The 21,335-nt window shown below is 43.7% G+C and overlaps 1 protein-coding gene across 1 annotated transcript; it reads left to right on the top strand.

Annotated features, from left to right (window-relative positions):
* The first annotated feature begins 687 nt into the window (after positions 1-687).
* On the top strand, positions 688-20,307 carry PDX1 (pancreatic and duodenal homeobox 1). Its single transcript, XM_061629573.1, has 2 exons — positions 688-1,117; positions 19,165-20,307. Exons 1-2 carry the CDS (start codon positions 688-690, stop codon positions 19,563-19,565), a joined length of 831 nt encoding a protein of 276 aa, XP_061485557.1. The 3' UTR covers positions 19,566-20,307.
* Positions 20,308-21,335: the final 1,028 nt, after the last annotated feature.

Raw genomic sequence — 21,335 nt, 5'->3', positions numbered from 1 at the left:
CCAGGGCCAGCGCCCTACTTAGCAGAAGAGCCCAAGCGCAGCGAGGCTAGCGTGCCGCACGTTTTGAACTAAATGAAGTAACGCACCCCATCTAAAGAGCTCTCTGCTCCCTTAAGGCTACGAAGTCCAGGTTCTAAAATTACCCAACTGCGTCACTGAGGAAAACCACCCCTCCGAACTGAAAACCCCCTCTTTCTAATCCAAACTAGGGACTTTAGCTATTTAGACGACAGCGCTCTCATTTTGCACATGCTCAGGGAGCCTCTCGGTTCAATTTTTATTTCCCACGTTCCAAACCCCTCTGCTGTTGCTCCAGCTCCGCGGCGATTAGACTATAACCACGTGACGTCGGACGCCTTGCAAATGTAGCGAAGTTACGCTCGAGGGGAGGGGATGCTGGCTCGTTCCGACTGCTACCACCCTATAGACCCCCCTCTCCTATTGCGAAGAAAGCGAAAGAGGCCGCGAGGTTCCAAGCCGAAGGAAGCGCTCATTCTTATTGGGAAAGCGCCGCCCAATGGGGGTGCCCGTCGACTCACGCGGGCTGCCGCAGAGCCAATCGGAAAGCTTCCCGAGACGTCCCGGTCCTCGGGGTTCATCAGCCGCTGGCGCAGGTGACTCGAACCTGTCAAAGGCTTCGCCCAACCCGCGACGAATGTGCGGCTGGCCCAGGTGGGCCCTTTCGCCATGGACACCGAGGACCAGTATTACGTCTCCAGCCAGCTCTACAAGGAGCCCTGCGCCTATCAGAGGTCTCAACCTCAGGATTACAACCAGAGCCCTCCAGCCTGCCTGTACATGGGCAGGCAAGCGCAGCAGCAGCAGCCGCCGCCGCAGCAGCCCCCTTACCCGAATGTGCTAGGGGCCTTGGACCAAGGCAGCCCGGCAGACATTTCCCCTTACGAGGTGCCCCCCATCACCGAAGATCCAGGTATTTCCCATCTCCATCACCATCCCCACCACCACCACCACCCCTCTCAGCTGCCTCACCCGCACCAGGAAGCGCTCCCCTTTGGAGATGGGACGGACGCTGGGGTGTTAGAGGAGCCGAGAGTTCACTTGCCGTTCCCCTGGATGAAATCCACCAAATCCCACGCCTGGAAGGGACAGTGGGCTGGCACGGGTAAGACGCCTTCCTCTCCTTCTGTCTTGGTTCCGGCTGAAGAAGAACGCGGTTTCTCTGTCGGGCTGATGCCTTTGACGTGGCCACCGCTTTGCGCCTGGTCGCCAAGTCTGGGGGAATGAATTTCCAGTCTTTCTTGGGGACGGGTGAGGGAGGGAGGGAGGGAGGGAGGGGGCGAAGGATGCCGATAAGGAAGGACCACCACAGTCTTTTAAAAAAAATCTCAGTCCTCTAAATGCATTCCCAGCACAACCCTAGGCGTGTTCACACGGAAGGAAACTCATTTGATGGCAGCCAATCTCGATCAGGCGGCCCCACTGAAATGGAATGAACGGTGTGCAGGTATAAGCAGCCAAGGGCTCCTGAAATGTACTTCCTCCAAACCAGCTGGGGAGGAATGTAAGGCTCAAGGCAGGCGTGAGAGATTTCCTTGTCCAGATGTGAAAGCTTCAAAGAGTCTCGGGACTAACAACACACTTCCGTTACAATAGCTCTGTTAGTCTTGAAGGCGCCCCAAGAATCTTAGTTGTTACTGCTACAACAGACTTAACAGACAAGAGAAAGGCTTCTGGATGTTGAAGCCCTTCCATTTCCTGACTGGAGCTGGGGTCACTTTAATGACAACTGACGCAGTCTCGGGAGGCTGGGGACAGAGTGATCTTTGTACAGCACTGAACTATATTATTATTATTATTATTATTAATGGGAAACCCGAGAATTGTAATAATAATACTAACTACTAATACTAATGATCTTTTGCCTCTTTCAATTAGAGGGCCGGCCAGCCTATAGGAAGTCATTAGGTTGGCGCCCTTGGTGCACTTTTCTGATGTAATTAGGAAGCGACCAGGAAAGGGAGAGAACTAAGGCTGCAATCCAATACATGTCTACTCAGAAGTAAGCTCTATTGGGTTCAATGGGATTTATTCCTAGGTAAGTGTGTATTGGATTGCAGCCTAAGACTGCAAATTGTACTCCTATATTATACGCTTACCGGGGAATAAACTTCATTGGACTTAGTGTGGCTTCGTTTTGAGCAGACACGTGTAGGAGCTAAACGAATTCCAGACTCAAAAAGAGTATCATTAAGATGAAGGTCTCTTGTAAAAAAAATACAAAAAACAAAAGTGCCCCATTACCTCCTACTGCTACGATATAAATCTGACTTTAGCATGCTGTGCCTTAGAGCTGCCGGGCAGTTTATCAACCCTAGTTAATGCGCTGGGCAAGAATTGATTTCTGTAGCGCCCTCGCCCCCACGGGGCAAAGAAGGCAGACTCTTAATCAACTGATCAGCGGGCAGTAGGAATCTGAACTTGACCTTATTCTAAACCCACATTTGGTTTGCTGCTGTCTTCAAAGTCCACCTGTTCAGAGGCCAAAAAAGTGGATCCAGAAAAGGTGACCAACTCCTACTATGACCAGCGTACCAGTGTACACTATGACTACTGTATCTAGTTCAGTTCCCTTCAATTGTAGTCCACAAAGGTGTCACTCCAGAATAGGTTTTCAAAAGTATTCACCTTTCCTGAGGCTGCTTCACGCTTTTGCTCACATAACCCCTGTGGTTAAAAAGCAAGCGTCAGAAAAGGTGGTAAAAATATCCCATATTATTAAGGCATAATTTGGAGTTATTCTCCCCTCCCTTAATCAAGTCCTTACTGTTACTTGGAAATTGATTACAGTATTTAGCAAACATTTAAAAGGATTCAATTTTTTTTTTTTTAGATACTGTTGTAGTGGGTGGGAAAATTATTCCACTTTAATCCCTGTCTGATGTGAACGGGATACTTCATGAACAAATATATCCACATCACTATACATGGACTTCAAATAATCTAGCAGTTTTAGTAAACTTGCTTTTATAAACTTCCCTGAGTGTTTTCCAAAACGGAAATACAAGAAAGAAGTGGGGAAAAGGGGGGAATTATTTTCATCTGTAAATTCAGTAGTTTACCATTTAAATAATTTTGAATCCAAATGCCTTGGTTTCACTGGCGTTGGGGAGGCCAGAAACCCTATATTTGGAGGGGAGGGGGACTTTCTCGCCCGATTTCTCTTTCCAGTTGCAACAGGATCGAAACCAGAGCGTGCAAGCTAATTTCCTCCACTTACTTAGCTGCCTTTATTGGTCATTTGTCAAAAGCCATTTCCAAGCAGAAACACAAGCGGGAACCTGGCAGTGTAGGCCACACTAGAAGTTCACTGTTGCGTTTTGACTTAAACCAAGCGGAAGCTGATTCTGCGCTCCAGCTAAGCAGCAGGACTGCGCTATATGTTGCCCTAGTCCATGCTAGCAGCATGCAAAAGGCCTGTTGAACTCGGTGGGACTTACCTTTTCATGAATGTGCTGAGGATTAGACTGCTACTTGAGAGAATTCGCTTCCTTTACGGTGCAATCCTCTGAGTGTGGTCAAACAGGAAAAAACCCTGACTGGGTTCAATGGAGCTTACTCCCAGGAGAGTGTGTATATAAGATTGCATTTGCAGTTTAAGCCGATTTATTCGCAGTGACGCCGATAGGACCGAAATGGATTTAAACAGTGTTGTGGATAGGGCCCTTGGCCTTATTGAAACTAATTAGAGGAGCTGCATGCAGTTTATGCATATCGATACGGAACTAAATCTCATTGATTGTTTTGCTTGGATTAGTATCAACACATTTACTAGGGAGGAAGCTCCAATGAACGCAGCGGGACTTACTTTCTAGCAATCGGGCATACTTTTGCGCTGTTAATCTTAGTGGTCAGTCAGTCTTCAGTTGGCTTCAAGACCGTACTGCAGAGTCAAATCCGGTTCACGTTGGTCCAGAATTCCTGAAGATAGGACTCTTATCACATATAGGTCTCCTTGAAGGCTGTAGTACTAGCCTGCACTATGAAATGACACTTCACACTTTATGGACAGTGATTCTAAGTTAATAATAATAATAATAATAATAATAATAATAATAATAATAATAATAATAATAATAATAATAATAATAATAATAATTTATCACTCACCCTTCACCAGTAATTCCCAGGGTGGGTTACAACCATTTAAAATACAGTATTAAAAACAGTGAAAACAAATTACAGTCACAGGAATACATGTTTTGGAGCAAATTCAGCATAATTTAAAACTGCAGTCCTATATTCAGTGACTTCCACTGAATCCCACTGATTTCAGCGGGGCTTATTTCCAAGTCAAAATGTACAGGATCCGTCTTCATATGGAATTCACTTCCAAAAGCATTTAGAAGGATGGCAGAATTTACACTCTGAGCCTAAACTTATTTACTGGGAAGTAAGTCCCAGTTGTGCATAAAGTATGGTTTAAAATGTCTGCGTTTTTAAGCCTGCCTGTATTTTAGCGTGGTACAGAAAATACAATGTGTACATATTTAAAGGGTACACATTAGTAGGAATCTGGAAGGAGATATCAGCCAAAGGGAACAGGCTTCCATTAGCAGCCTAAGCTGATGCCGACCTGGAAAGACGGGACCATCCTACGTCTTGAGTCAGAGGTGAGCCGACTGCTTTTGATAGGGATGGATATGCGCGTTCCCATCTGGAGTTTCTTCTTATGTCTAGTTGCCTCGGACGACAGCAGGATTATGTCAAAAGCCATATAGACATTGTAAGCATACAGACAGCTGGCACCTCGATCTTAAACAAGTTTATTTGGGAAAGGACCCAGGTGTTTTTGGCTTTCCGCCTTAGAAGAGATCCTTGAATGGTGCCATGAACCGTTGCCATTAACATTTGCAACCTACATCCGTTAAGAGATAATGCCCTAAGAACCCCCTTATTTGAAATAAATTCCATTGCAATCCATGGGATTTCTCCCTCCCATTTCAGTGGCGTCAGGATCCATGCAAACCCCAGGAAAATTGCAGTCCTGTGCAATTTAATGTGAATGCCCGTTGAACTGAGTGGGATTTGCTTCCCAGTTTAGCAGCAAATTCGATGCTAACAGCTCCCAGAGGATAACTCGGGGTAGAAACTCGCTCACTGTTCTGCCCGTTCCAGTGCGTCTCCACCTCTCTCTTCTGAAAACGGGGCCACACCACACCAGTCAGGCCCCGCCCCCTTTTACTGTAAAACCGTCTGGGAGCAGCTTGTTTTGTTGTTGTTGTGTTCTGCCCTCAAGTCGATTCCGACTTATGGCGACCCTGGGTTTTCATGAGGCTGAGAGGCAGCGACTGGCCCAAGGTCACCCAGTGAGCTTCATGGCTGTGTGGCGATTCGAACCCTGGTCTCCCAGGTCGTAGTCCAACTCCTTAACCACTACACCACACTGGCTCTCTGGAGCAGCTTGAGTGGGTGTTTTTTAAAATTCAGCCTCAAAGAGGTTTTGCAACTGACGGGCAGATCAACCCGTTCCCCCTCCAGGTGTGGCTCATGGAAACGCTTTGATCTGGCGACTAGCGTGTTTGCAGCCTCAAAACAACCGCATTGTCTTGCGATACTTTAAAGGCTTCTCCCACCTCCCTCGTCTGAGGCAGGACGCCCCTGGTTCTGCTTGCGGGCTTCCCACGGGCATTTGGTTGGCCGCTGTGCGAACAGAGTCAGGACCAGACGGGCCTCTCCTTTCCTCTTAACAGATTTCTCATTGTTCGCCCTTGCTGGTGCCAATTTCCAGACCTTGCATCGTTTTTCAACCCAGTTTTTAAAGCCGCCTTGGACAGCAGGCCTATACACACTTGCCTCGGAGTCGGCCCCATAGAGCTCCATGGTGCCTCCTTCCGAGCAGACATGCAGAGGATGGTGCTTTAATTGTGACGCAAATAGACTGAGTGTAGCGTTCATGATTTCTGGACTTTTTCTCCGTGTAACAGTTCTCGGCCTTCCTCTCTGAATAGAAAACATTTCATCCATCTGATAAAATAAGCGCTAGTCCACAGTCTGCCTCAAGAATTCTTTTGGTCTTGAAGGTGTCACCGTCTCTTTTATTGTATTTTAGTTAAAACTGTTTTCATGCCACGTGTCATATACTATTTCACAGCGATATACGAATTAGACAGCAATGTTTATCCATTTTGTTAGCCGTGAGTCTTTTCCCCCATCCCCCCATCTTTTTTCTGTTTTCCAGTCACTGGTCATAAGAGAAAGCCTATTTGTTGCCCCTCCTAAGAACTTTGTAGGGACCCCCCCATCCCTCGTTTCTGCTATCTCTTCTAACAAAGCCCTTAATGCAATATTTGCAGAAAGGCGTGACCTGGAGCGCGCAAGGCGCAGGGCTCGATAACATTGTGCAGCCAGACAGCTAGTTCCCCCGACGGCCCTTCCTGGAGCGTGGCTCGATCGCTACCGGGAAGAAAACGGCCCTCCTCCTTGATCGGCCCTCTTTCATTCCCTCTGGAGGAATTGCTTAGAGGCTGCAATGGGAGCTCAGCTTAGCATGAAGCTGATAAAATCATTCGGAGTCTGCACCAAGGAACTTCTCCTGGATGAAAAGCCCAAGCCTATACACCTTTACTCCAAAGAAAATCCCCGTGAATTCAACGGGGCAAGAGCGCAGTCCTATGCGTATTTACTCAGAAATAAGCGCCAGTGAGTTGAGGGTGGCTCATTCCCAGGTAAGTATGAATTGACTTGCTGACTGAGGCTGCCATCCAGCATGTACTTGGAAGTAAGTCTCACTGAATTCAGAAGGACTTACCACCGAGCGTACATACAGCGGCGGCGTCCTCTGTGACGGCCACCCTTCTAAAATCGATAAATAACATTTGCGTCTACAGTTTTCAGAGAACCCAAGTCCACCGCTTCTCCTGTTTAGCCGGCATGAATTTAAAATGCATTGAAATAAGAAGCAGAAGGCTTCTCTTTGCAGACTTTTCAAGGAAGCCTCTGAATGTCAACTGCAAGCCTCTCTTCACTTACTTCGGAGTAAGCGCTCACTGGGAGCAAAAAGCCCAAAGGGCTCAGGGGGAAATCCTCTCTCTCTGTGTTTTTTTTTATCCAAACAATAACACAGACTCGGGCGCAAGCGAAAGGCCCCTTTAGCTCTGCCTCCTACCTTAACCTTTTGGTAGATCTTCCTGTGTGCCCCACACAGTGCGTAATTGTACCGGTTCTCTTTAGATGGTGTCTCATATCCTGTTCACGACAGATGCTCTTGGAGGTCACTGATTTATAGGGTCGCCATAAGTCGTAATCGACTTGAAGGCACATAACAACAACATATACTTAACACAACCTCATCCTCGAGAGGTTTCCTATGCGAAAGTACCATTTGGTTTTGGTCAAACTTTTTCCAACTAAAAGTCCTGGCGGTGTGTGAGGGAACCTAGTACGGAGTTGTCGCTGCATTGGGCTGAATCCAAGGGGCATTTTCGGGCAGTATTTTCCCTCGCAAACTATGGACCTTATTTCCAAAGAGAGACTTCCATATCAATTTCAAGTGTCTGCAGACTGAGCTTTCTGCCGAAACGGCACTCAGAGCAGCATATAAAACCTTCATGAGGCGGCAGCCCTAACTATGTCTACTCAGAAGTAAGTCCTACTGAATTCTATGGGACTTACTCCCAGGCAAGTAGGATCAGGATTGCAGCCTAAGCTGGATTCAGCTGGGAGTACATCGGTACTTATTCTAACCACTGTGCATTACTGTCTAGGATAATATGTAAAATAACAAACTGAGTGTTCTAGCTCACTTCCCATTTATTGCAATGGGATTTGGGTAATCCGCTAGATGTGCCCAATGCATTTAACATGGATATAATAGATACACACACTAGTGTGTGCTGCTATATCCCTGTCTCTCATAATATACTTGTTATTTTAAAAAGAGCCAATTTGGTGCACTGGTTAGAGTGTCAGACTACAGCGTGGGAGGCCAAGGTTCCAATGCCCACTCAGCCACAAAGCTGACTTGCTGACCTTGGGTCAGTCACAGCCTCTCAGCCTAACCTACCTCACAGGGTTGTTGTGGGGATTATTGGGAGGAGGCAAAGAACCATTATGCCATTTTGTGCTCCTTGGAGTGAAGGTGGAATATAAATGCAATAAAATAATATAAAAACTATTATATCTCACCTTTCTACCTAAGGGCCAGGATCTAAAGGTGCAGGCTCTGGAAGACTGTGGACAATTCTCCTGTGTGGCACATCACATTATGCCATATCATAAGCTGCTTTTCAAACTTTCCTCATTTTCAAAAGAGATATGTCAAATGGGATTGCCTTTTGGAGGAGGAACCCAAGCTCAAATCTCCCTTGGGGAAGGGAAACAAGCCATATGGGTCTTTGGATCCAGTTAAAGGTCTTCAAGGTAGCTGAAAATTAAGTTGGAATGTATAATCCATTTGTTGTATGTTACCCTTGATATACCAATCAACCTACATAGTAGGAGGTATTTTACAGTATATTTTGTCTACAATATCTGTCCTTTTCAATAGTCCCGGTATAGCTGAAATGAATTACCTGGGATTGTTAACATAGAATATTCTCTGGATATTGTGAATGTGGATTTGCTTAAAAAAATTGTCCTTATTTGAAATGCAGTCGGCATTTCATCTTTAACAGTGTTTGATAGTTTGGCATGCAGTCATAGTTCCTATCTGATGGCTGATGAAGTATTTCCTATTCAAGACGTATCAAAACAATGCCAACAAGTCTAAAAGCACATTAATTCAAAGCCCAAAACCTCACATTTCAAACAGAAATTTGAATTTTAAAGCTAAACATTTCCATTCAAAATATGAGTGACAAACCTGGTCTATATGGAAGCTATTTTTTGAACATTTTTGGGTATTCATAGTGATCTAGCCCAAACTACCTTTTGCTGGCTTGAAGATTTGCTTCAATTTATATCAGGATGCAGGCACACTACATTAATAAAAGCAGCAAGTTGTGTGGTGCAATCCAGATCTATTAAAAAATTAGAATGTAGCACATTTATTAAGGATGGAAGTCAATCTATTAAACAGTATGAGCAATTTCTTAATGTCCCAAAGAACCAAAAATACTGATCATTCAGCTATGTGCATTAAAGTATTCAGACAACATACAACAGCAATCTTAAGCATACTTCCCTAGGAAACAGATAGGGCTACCTACAACCTTAGTAGTGCAGTCCTGTTAAGGAAGCCCCACTGAGTTCAGTGGGAGCTACTTCCAGGTAAATTTGCTTAGGATTACCTTTTAAAATAAGATTAATCCACACAACCTTTTAAACCAAATGAAAAAGTATCCTATATTAAATGAGTAACACATTTTTCTTGTTTAGAAAAGTTAATTATTTTATTCATAAAAAAACACAGGTGGCAAGTGCCATCTTGAAAGAAGTCTTCTACTTTTACTCACACACAGGACTGAAACCTTCTTCTAAGATGGCATCCACTGGGATGTGTAAGATGATATCCAACATTAGTCATACTCAGAGTAGACCCATTGAAATCAATAGATGAAATAGTTGGCATATTGCACATCTAAAAATAAAGTATGCCTTCCTCCCCCTTCAAAATTAATGCACTTCTCATATTTACAGTGCAAATCTATGCATCTCTACTCAAAAATAAGCCCCATCAAATTCAATGAGACTTGCTCACAGTAAACAACTCAGCTGTGCTTACTTCTGAATAGACATATGTAGGATTGAACAGTTAATTGATTAAAACATTCCATCCATCAACTAAGATTTATTTCATACTTTAAAATAAGTATTATATGTAAATAAGTGAATGATAAAACAGATTCTTTTAAGAAAGTTTAGTTAAATACTTCTGTTTGGTTACTTTCTTATTTACCTTTATTATAATTCAGTGTTTGACACAGTATCCTTCTAGGATCCTACTTGACTGCAGGGCTGTTTAGGTGCTTTCCAACCATTTTAATTAGTTTTCCTAAAAATATAACACTATTTTAGTTTGTCTTTTTACTTTCAGGTTGTGAACCTGATCCTTGCTTAAGAAAAACAATGGGAGTGATGTCTTCCTACAGTATTTAAGATCAGGTGTTTAACTGATACCAGATCAGATAAAGTACCAGGGACTGCAATACAACATGTGCAGTATAACATGGATTATAGTGACTAGAATTTACCACCAAATTAGTGTGCTTAGGGTTGCAATGTTAATTTAAAAATATATGCATATGTTGTGGTGAAGTCTCAGATACTGATGCGATGTTGCAGGTCCTGCACTGAGCAGAACATAGAACTAGGGTTACATCTAGACCATACATTTAAAGCACACTTAAAACACATGGCTTCTCCAAAAGAATCCTGGGAACTATAGTTTGTCAAGGATGATGGAAACTGTAGCTGTATTGAGGGGTAAACTACAGTTCCCAGGATTCTTGCAGGAAGCCATGTACTTTAAATGCACTGTGTAGATGTGACTGTCCTTCACCAACCTGGTGCTTTCCAGATGTTTTAGAGTACAACTCTCATCAGCCATGGGTTGAGACCACTGAGAGTTGTAGTCCAAAACATCTGGAGGGCACTAGATTGGTGAAGGCTGGACTAGATGACCTCCAATATCCTTTTCAATTTTATAATTCTGTGGATATGAATGTCAGTGAAAGTTCAGGAACATATCAGTAAGTGACGAGGCAAAGCTTTCCAAAGCAAAATGTCTGGCAGTCTTAGGAGGTAGACACAGAAGTCTCCGAAGGAAGAAAGTAGAACAGGGATGACATAGTGATTGACAGAAAGGAGCTGAGAGCTGAGGAAGAAATGTCCAAGGGAAGGGTAGGTGGATGAGATGACTAAGTAGGCTGCGCTTTTCCAGCATTTATCTTCATAAAGCTTTACCTGTGTTCACAATGGCTACTCTTCATGTGTGTGTCTCTGGGAAGAAGAGGAAAAATAGGTCTCAAATTGGAATGCAACTGTTCAGAGAATACATGCAAATCTGGAAAGATGTGCTGAAGCACACTGTTAGCCAGTGTGGTTTTGGAACACTGTCAGACTGCTGGCCCGTTTCCAACTCTGGTCATGCACAATAACTAGGGGCACTAATGAAGATGCACACTCTCCAATTGACAACAACTGAAATGACGCATCCAGCCAGTTCAGTGAAGTCTGGCTAAGCATTGTGATGCATCAGTTTCCTGTGAAATGCATGGCTAGATGCACTGGTGTAGCCCAGCTGCCATGTAATGTGTGAAGCAGATCTGAAATCCACCCCACCCACCCACCCACCCACCAAAAATAATGGTTCATATGCCTAGGAAAATATTTGGAATAGGATTATAAGAAACTGCAGAAGAATACAGAGTGGCTGCACATTATATGGCAGTCATGTTAATCAGAGATACAGCAGTGTTACATCTGTGTTCATCACAGTAAACAAAAATTATAGATGACAGATCTTTAAACTCCCATGTATACATGGCAAAACTGAATAGCCTGTTCCAATGATTTGCAGTGGCTGACTTGTAGTAAAAACTGCTCTCACAAGTGGCCAGTTCACATGAGCAGCATAACGTTGATACTGTTCATATGCATAAGTCTCATTGTTTACTACAAATTGGCTGCTGGTATATCATCAGAATCAACTCTGAGCTTTCTGGTACATTACTTAGATGATTGTATAAAGACCCACATCTGTTGTTCACATTTCACATGTTTGCTGCAAGAAACAAGTTTGCAGTACTGGTTTACTCACAGTAAATATGAATGTCATAGAAAGTGGGGACTCCTTATTTCCAAACAAGTCTCTCTCACACACACAGACACTGTCTCAATATACATTCTAATGTACATATTATATATGTATGCAGCCATACACATGTAAAGTATTTTAGATCAGTTTGATCTCCTTGTTTCAGCCATTAACCATAGCAAACTTTGGTGAAAGAACCAGTATGAACAATACAAACCATTTTTGCTGTTTCTAATAGTTGTATATTTTTAGTTTGCGTGTTTGTTTTTAAATTTTTATTGTGCTTTTAAGTTTTATATTTTTTTGAGGGGTGGATATAGATTCCTTAAATAAAATTAAATGAAATTCCCAGACACATGCTCTCACACATCATTAATAAAAAGGACTCATAACTTTAAAAAAGAAAACATCTAGCATAATCACAGAGCACATTAAGCGCCATCAGCTTATTTCACATCGATCCAGGTAGCAGTCAAGTACCTGGAAATTAACAGTCACTGTCTGTAGAATTTACAGTTTTGTTTTAATGTGGACCAACAGTTACAGACTTTTAACATGAGCAGGGAGCCAACTTATCCAGAGCACCTACAGTTACAGGACATTAAAGAGATAAATTCTCAATTTCACCAGTGACAAAAAGGAAGAGACAGTTATTAAGGATGAAATCCTATGAATGCTTACCTGGCAATTAGCCCCTTGAACTAGGCATACATAGGATTGCACTGTTAGAGACAAGAGAATCTGCTGTCTAAAAGAATTAGTTTGAATCTAAGAAATCTGGCTGCAGTTGTCCATGTTCTGGTGAACTCGCACTTAGACTACTGTTTTGGTGCCACTTCTGGCTACAGCCTGGTTGGTATTGATGGATAAAATGGCCTCACTGGTGGTTCCCTGTTTGTAGAATGCTCTCCCTGGTAAGGTGTGTCTGTTGCCCTCGCTACTGACTTACAGGAGAAATTTAAAGACACCCCTGTTTACCCAGGCATTTGATGGCCATGGCAACCTTGAAATTAGAAACTGTAAGGGTATGTGACTGTTTTTTTTAATTATCTTTTAAAATTGTTTTTAAATGTGTTAGAATATGGTTCTAATTGTTTTAAATACATACTATTTTATTTAAAATTATGTTCTAACATTTTTGTTTGTAGCCCTGAGCTCCTTTAGGTGGAAGGGCAGGATACAAATTGAATGAATGAATAGGGTGAAATCATTTGACCTAAATCAGCTGAATGATGTACTGCTAACCCTTACCTAAATAGGTGGGTGACTTTGAATTAACACATTGCAAACTTTGTTTCTAAAGACTTCAGGTGGTTCAATAAAATAAAGCAATTAAAGGCTAAGCCAAAAATTATTTTACAAGTTGGTACAAGTTGAAGGCTAGACTTCCCCATGCTTAATGCAGAGGTAGGTGGAAAAGATAGCAAAGCCTCATAATTGCGAGCAATACGTTTGTGGTGTAGTTGTTAAGGTGTTGGACTACGACCTGGAAGACCAGGATTCGAATCCCCAAGTAGCCATGAAGCTCACTGGGTGACCTTGGGCCAGTCACTGCCTCTCAGCCTCATGAAAATCCTATTCACAGAGCCGCCATAAGTCGGAATCGACTTGAAGGCAGTATATTTACATTTAGGTCCCAATGAAGTGTTCTCCATAAATATCTGAAATTAAAATTTGCTGTTGATTGACCCTGCTGTGTAAAGCACATTTATGTAATCCTAAACTCACTTACTTCGGAGTAAGCCTCATGGAACACACTGGGATTTTCTTCTGAGTATATGTCCATTGAATTGCACAGAAACGTGCCTTTTTGAAATTCAGTTTTCACCTTTTTGAGAGTTTTACTTTCAATTTCTACTTTCAGCGATAGTCGGAGCATGTTCAAGCCTTTTAAAGTCCACTCAGAAGTAGGAGGGACTACTGAAGTACCAACTGTCTGAACAAAATAATTTTGCACCATTGCAAATTGCAACATCAGCAAAAGTGAATATCGACGTTCCATTGCAATTAATGGAATGATACACTTAATTAATGGTATGGGACATTTAGTCATGAGTTACTTTTCTCTGAATTCTAAATCTTGCCTAAAGAAAAGGGGGGGAACCCTAGCACCTTAAAATAACCCGTGAATGTTTGTGTCTGATGATTGGGAGGACCTCGCAACTGGAGATTCCTTCTGCGATGGTTTTGGGTTGTTCTGAGAGGACGTGAACGAGCCCGTATGAATTTGCATGCTCTTTCATGATCAGGTTAAACTGCACTTCTTGCATATAAATTGACTGTCACTCCAGTCCCGGCCTCCTTACCCCGGCAGAAAACCCCATATGAGAGGGGAAATTCGGCAAGAGAAGCATCTTGATTTTCCTGTTCTTGTACCTTCAAACAGTTCAACTACACCCAGATAAACAAATGGGGTGCTATACGGAATCTGGATGTTTAAAAACCCACTGATTTTAAAGAGACTTGAATATCAAACAAATGAGGTTAGGAGAGGGTCCTGTAATTCTGAGACCTTAAATTCAACGTGGCTTACGTCTGAACAGACATGTCTAGGATTGCACTGCAATTTTCTCCAGGGTTAATAACTGGGTTCTTGTAGACTTCGAAGCCAAGGAGAATATTCCTACTTAATTTCTAGGAGGCCCAATTTAGCAGTCCGGTGTTATCAAGTACCCAGGACAAGATCCAGGCACACTGAAGCACCTTTCAACAAGCCTTTTCAGTAGATGCTTTTATCGCAGTCTACATCGGTACTGGGATTATTTTCAAAATCTTTTGTTTTTAAGATGGTTTAAATTGTGTTATCACGTTGTTTGCCGTCCTCAGCTCCTTCTGGGACGAAGGGTGGTATATAAGTTTAGTAAATTATTATTATTAAAAAACAGGTACGCTCATGCCTTGAGGGTGGAGATGAGAAGTCTAATCCTATGCAAGTTAAACAGGAAATAAATACCAGTGAATTAAATGGATTTTACTCTCAAGCAAGTGTAAAACTGTACAGCCTTAGGCATGTACACGCAATGCCTGTTGAGAAGTGCAGCCTGATCCTGGCTCCTGTAGGCAGAGCCTTTGCATGTTTACTCGGAAGTAAGGCCTAAATTCAGGCGGGGGGCATGCTATCTAACGTTACTAAAGTGCACCATTGGAATACACCCTTATAAGTGCAGAAGTTTGCCTGAATGGTGTCTATTTACTTGAAAATGAGTTCCACTATATGTATAATCCCCTACTTTTAAGTTTAGAGAGTGAAGTTAGTGGAGCTTACTCCCAAGTAAGTGTGTGTACAGAACCTCAGAATTACGGAGCCCTATCCTATGCTCATTTGTTTGATATGAAATTCTCCTAGGCTGCAATCCTAACCCCACTTACCTGGAAGTAAGCCACACTGTATTCAATATTACTTACTTATGAGTAGCCACGGTTAGGCTTGCACTGTAAAAAGTTCAAAACCGTCAGGGTTATTATATATTCAAATTCAATAGATTAGCATCCCATCTAACCCTGTTTGCTTTGCATATATGTGCTTCGGCACAAGGTTCAACGGTTTTTTTTTAAAGTCCAAGAACAGGTAACTAAAAATGTTTCTTGCAAAAGCAAAACCCTCAGGATCTATACGACGCTTTGCCAGGGTAAAGCTAATTATGTTGACAGCCAAATCTATATGCGACATCGAGTTTAACTATAGTAAAAGAGCATGCAATCCCACCCTCCCCCCAAAACTCGTTTTGAGAAAATGGATTGTTTTAATGCCCATATAAAACAACGTATCTGTTAAAATTAATAAATGAAATCTCATTCCCAAACTGTGAAACTAAAGAATTTGAGAAATGCTGGAGGGAAAATTAATTGTCAGGATAAGGATGGAATCAATGTTACTTACTTACATCAGCTACAGTCTTAATCCAATTTACTTGGGAGTACAACCCATTGAATTCTATAGGACTTACTACTGAGAAGACATGGTTAAGTATGCCCTATTAGGGTTGCATCTAACGCTAGTCCTACTCAGTGCAGACCCATTAAATTAATGGGCATTACTAGCTTAGGTTCATTATTCCAGTGGGTCTACTCTAATTTGGACACAGTGCAATCCTCAGAAGTAAGTCTTACTGAGTTCAATGGGACCTACTTCTAGGTAAGTCAATCTAAGATCGAAGCTTTAGTGTCCTGGTTCCAATGTTATGAATAAGCTATGGTTGGTTTGCTTAGGTAACGCAAAAGCTGTAATATGCTGTTGGGGAAGAAACTGCAGATTCTTTGTAGATATTTCCATAACAATTGACTTTTGAGAAGTTATTTTCCAATAGGCCTAAAAATGGCAACTGACTGCACTTGGAATTACCCTACCTAAGTAAACTATGGCAACATCCGGAAAAGCTAATCACTGTTAAGGTTCATTGATTTCAATGAGCACATGCTTAATTTTTATGTCTCATGGATTTCATTGATGGGGAAGTGTCAATTACTCCAAGTTCCCTAATTAGTATTATATTAATTTATATACTGTTTAATTGCCAAGGTGGCTTCTAAGCAGTTTACAATCATAGAACCCTTTACAATATATATATATAAACTTATATAATTAAAATGCATACTAAAACAATTTCATCAAAACATTAAAATAAACATATTTAAAGTGAAAACAATCCCATTAAAACATCACAATTAAAAGAGTTGGAACAGCAATTAAAACAATTAAGTCAGGAGATCAGGAATGCTTGCCTAAACAGGTGTGTCTTCCAGGGACCACCATGACCACTTTTGACTGCATCATCCCGGTTTAGAGGAACAGAAGCTTTATTTTTCTTTATTACATGTTGATCACTTTCTGCCTGCAAAGCAGATGTTCTGTCACTGAGCTATTGCCCTTCCCCAGGGGCTAACAGGTCTCTTCCAACAGGTTCATGGTTTCTTTCTTATGTATCTCAGGTCGTTTGACCCTTTCTGTGTTGGAATATGATATGCAGAGGATGTTGATCACAGTTCCTTTCCTCCTTCCTAGTCTTTTTCTTTCTCTTGAGAGGGGAGCAGACATATTCCTTTTGTCTCTCCCTCTCCTCCAAGCATGAGGGCAAGCACTGGGCTCAGTGTTTGCAGCTCCAACTTAGCTAGTTAGCTAGATATAGGACTCTTTCCTATCAAGCATGTACTTCCAGAATAAAATAGTTCTTTCTTATTTTAAACCTTAAAGTCTCTGTCTGACTAATTTGCAGGGAAGGTAGAATCTTAGCAAAGATTCAAACACACACACATAAGCTCACTCAATACTCTCCGTTCCCAGCATCGCGAGTCTCCGACATTCTGGTCTTTCAGATGCCGGATTCTCGTCGGCCGCCTGCCCTCTTGCTAGTTTTGCTCCGTTTGATTTCGGCACCCTTTAACCCACCACTTTCAGTGACCTTTTTAATCTGTCGCAAGGGCGAATTTTAAAGGTGAAACTCAAAGGCTTCCTTTTTTAAAAAAAGTAACACACACACACACAACACCTATAAACGGCATTGGTGTAACAGAAAAGGAACAATAACGGCTTTCTAGCTGTTTGTTTATTTCTTTGGTTCATATACCTCAGGCAATATGCCACAGCAAACTTTGAGACAAAAGGTTTTGTAATAAGCGGCAAATGAATAAATAAAGTGGCTTAAAGTGGCAATTAAAAGATTCCCAAACAGGTCAAAATACTTCAGAATTAAAATCTGTAGTGTGCAAGATACAAAAAAGGGAAATGGACTGCCTTCACGTGGATTCCGACTTATGGCGACCCTATGAATAGGGTTTTCATGGTAAGCGGTATTCAGACGGGGTTTACTATTGCCTTCCTCTGAGGCTGAGAGGCAGTGACTGGCCCAAGATGAGCTTCCTGGCTGTGTGGGGATTCCAACCCTGGTCTCTCAGGTCGTAGTCCAGCACCTTAACCACTACACCACACTGGTGTACAAAGATACAAAGGCTGGGTGAAAAAACAAGTTTTTAACTAGTGGCAAACCCCCCCTCCCAGAGTCCTGCCGATCGTATCTGAAACGGACGGGGGCTCGGTCCTCAGGGGGCCCGAATCCAGGATGCCAGGTAAATAAGGTACCTTCAAAAGGGGGTCCCCACCAAGGCCTGAGCAGGTGCATATGGGAGAATGACTATCCCTTGTTTATTGGACTGTTGTACATTATTTCATACTTTCTTACTATCTTGTTTTTTTAAAGGCAAAAAAGGCGCGTGTAGATACGCTGACATTTTAGCGATCAGCTTGGATAGGACGGGAGTAAGCCCCAGGTTCAGTCCCTGAGGGCGTCTCCAGGTAAGGCTTGAAGGAGCGCCTTCCTGAAGCCCTGGCGAGCTGCTGCCAGTTAGGGTAGAGAATACCGAGCTCGATGGTCTGACCCAGCGTAAGGCAGGTTCCCGTGTTGCAGCTTCCACGTGAAACCCGCCCGTTCATCGTATGCCTCAGGCTCCTCGGAGGACAGGCAGGGTATAAATGCAGTTGTTGTTGCCGCTGTTAGCAGTAGTAATTATTTGGGGCGATTCGTCGGTTAAAAGGCAGGTAAATAACCAAATCCACTGGGAACTTGAATCTGCTGACAGCTCTGCATCAAAATAGTGTTGTGGTGCTAAATTAGTTAAGCAGAGTAACAGCGGTCTGAAATGCCAGTGTGCCAGCGAGTGTGTGTGTTTACCTCAGGAAGCAGGCTTTTACCCTGCATCAGGATCACTGAGACTTAAGACTTAGTAAAATAAGAAAAGCTACTTTATTTATAGAAATACATAGTAGATAGAAAGGCATACCTAGTTCTAACTAACTACGTTGGAGGCGCAACGCCCAGGCGTGGGAATTGCCCATACAGCTAGGAGAGAGAGAGCAGAGACAAAAGGTATCTCCTCTCTCCCCTCTCCCGGACAGGCGGAGAAGAGAAAAGAGGGCGGAAGGAAGAGGGGCAGATAAGCTTCAATGGAAGGAAGTCAGTCAGAGCATCACAGGTAAAGGTAATCAAGCCTAGCCATCTAGAGGACCCTAACTCTATCTCTCTTCTGGAACATAAACAAAAGAACAAAACAGGAGTTGCTCTTGCCCCCCTTCCAACAAAGAGTCTGGGAGCGCGATTAGACGTGTCTCTGTTGAATAAGTGTTTATGTAAATGTGTTCAAACCTGCCCTTGTATTCAAATCCACACGGTTGTGCTTAACTGGGTGACATAGATCAGGTGGCTAGACATTTTCTTGCGACCATAGGGACAGCCACCTTGAATTCATACAACAAAATAAAATGGCCTTTCCCGAGGCAGAGGACCGGAAGAGCTTCGGTACCTCCGCTTTGAATCTCTGCCCGGTGCTCCGAAAGAGCGCAGGTGTTTTGTAAGCACTAAAAAAGCGGTCCTCGTCTCCTCAAGGTTCTAGTCCTTAAGAGCCATCAATGCCCTCCTCGCTTCTGGGGCGTTTCTCTAACGTTCCTTTTTCTTTAGGCGGCTCCTTCGCGGTGGAGCGAGAGGAGAACAAGCGGACGAGGACAGCCTACACGCGGGCGCAGCTCCTGGAGCTGGAAAAGGAGTTTCTCTTCAACAAGTACATCTCCCGGCCCCGCCGGGTGGAGCTGGCCGTCATGCTGAACTTGACCGAGAGGCACATCAAGATCTGGTTCCAGAACCGGCGGATGAAGTGGAAGAAGGAAGAGGATAAGAAGCGAGGCCCCGGCGGCGGCGGCGGCGGCGGCCAGGAGCCGGAGCAAGACTGCGCGGTGTCTTCGGGAGAAGTGCCGGCGAAGGAGGAGACTGAAGAGGAGCGCCCGGCGGCGAGCCTGGCCTCCGTGGACCTGCTCCCCGCCAGCCCCAACGCCTCCCCCAGGAGGCAGCAAGACGCGCGGTGAAAGGAGCCGGTGAAAAACTCAGGAGCTGGTCTGGCCCCTCGCCGGGATGTTTGGCACCGCCGTCGCAACGGCGATTCGGCTGAAAAAGTCCTCGAGTGTCTCTAGTCCCATCTCCTCCGAAAATGGACGAAAGCGGGGGCAGCCAACCTGGCGCCCTCCAGAGGTTTACAACTGCCATCAGCCCCAGCTGACCTGACGCCCTCGAGATGTTGCGGGCTACAACCCCCATCAGCCCCAGCCACTTTCGCTAATGGTCCCACCAATGGGACAGCTCCCATAATCACCTAATGACCACTGCCCATAGCTGCCTGGGGTTGAGCTAAGGTGGAGTCCAACAGCTCCTGAGCGGTGTCACCCAGTGGCGGCTGGTGGCTCTGATGTCAGTGGGGCAGTGAATCCGCTCCAGGTTTTAGTCTGAGCTTTCAAGGAGCTGTCCAAGGTGGATAGTTCCTTGAAAGCTCAGGCTGAAATCTGAAGCAGATTCACTGCCCCGCTGACATCGGAACCAAAAGCCTCTACTCATCCCACCCCAGACCTCAGGAAACGGGGGGGGGGAGGGAGGAGAGAAAACAAAAGTATTTCCCTTTCCAAATCTTTCTGTTCCGTGTTTCTTGTACATTTTTAAAAAAGATGCAGTCCCTGTTAAGAAGCCTTTTAAAGAAATGTGTTTATTTTAAATGTTTTTCAAGAATGCATATTTAAATGATTGTTCTGTGTAATAAATATTCAGACACTGAGAAAATTGAGCCGTAGTGGGGGGAAATATTTGTTGGGTGTAAACCATACTATAAGGACCCCCTTTTGACCACTTGTTGTAGGATGGACTTGGGAATACCACTCTTTGGTAATTAAGGAAATCTGCAATCCAATACATGTGTACTCAGAAGTAAGCTTTATTGGGTTCAGTGGGTTGCGCTGTGTGTAATTTGTGTGCTTAATTTTGTTTAAAGCAACACAACAGAAGCAGAGTAACAGCAGATGTTGAAATGTGAGTGTGCCAGCGTGTGCGTGCGTTTGCCTAAGAAAGCAGGCTTTTACCCTGCATCAGCATCACTGAGACTTGAGACTTAGTAAAATAAGAAAAGCTACTTTATTTACAGAAATACATAGTAGATAGAAAAGACATACCTAGTTCTAACTAGCTAAGTTGGAGGCATAACACCCAGGTGCAAGAATTAGCCCCATGCTTGGAGACAGCAGAGACAAAGGGATGTCTCCTCTCTCCCAGACAGTCGGAGGACAAAGAAGTGGAAAGGGCGGAAGGAGGAGGGGCAGGTAAGCTTCCCTAAAGACGTAACAGTCTAGCGACAGAAGGAAGTCAGTCAGAGCATCACAGGTAAAGGTAAACAAGCCTATCCATCTGGAGGATCCTAGCTCTATCTTCCCTCTGGAGCTTAAACAAAAGAACAAAACAGGAGTTGCTCTTGCCCCACTTCCAACAAGTGGGACTTACTCCTAGGTAAGTGCGTATTGGATTGCAGCTTTTAGGTTTTGACCTAAAAGCATGGAAGATCTAGGGGGTGTTGCAGGAAAGAGGCTGGTAAATATCCTGAATGGACAGTATATACCCAAGGGATTTTTTCCCCATTCTACAGGCCAGGGGAGGCCACTCTGTGGCTCTCCAGATGCTGCTGGACTACAGCTCCCATCATCCCTGACCATGAGCTGTGTTGGCTGAGACTGATGGGAGCTGTAGTTCAGCAGCATCTGGAGAGCCACGGAGTTGCCACCCCTGGGCTAGACTCTAGAGCAGCTTTTCCCAACCAGTGT

Source organism: Rhineura floridana, chromosome 5, assembly GCF_030035675.1.
Source record: "Rhineura floridana isolate rRhiFlo1 chromosome 5, rRhiFlo1.hap2, whole genome shotgun sequence".
NCBI classification, from domain to species: Eukaryota; Metazoa; Chordata; class Lepidosauria; order Squamata; family Rhineuridae; genus Rhineura; species Rhineura floridana.
This window is presented reverse-complemented; position numbering and strand designations above follow the sequence as displayed.

Bases quoted from the DNA above. Each gene is read 5' to 3' on its own strand.
- PDX1 (XM_061629573.1), top strand. From the start codon at position 688: ATGGACACCGAGGACCAGTATTACGTCTCCAGCCAGCTCTACAAGGAG. The intron at 1,118-19,164 runs GCACGGGTAAGA...CTTTTTCTTTAG, and splicing joins CTGGAAGGGACAGTGGGCTG to GCGGCTCCTTCGCGGTGGAG.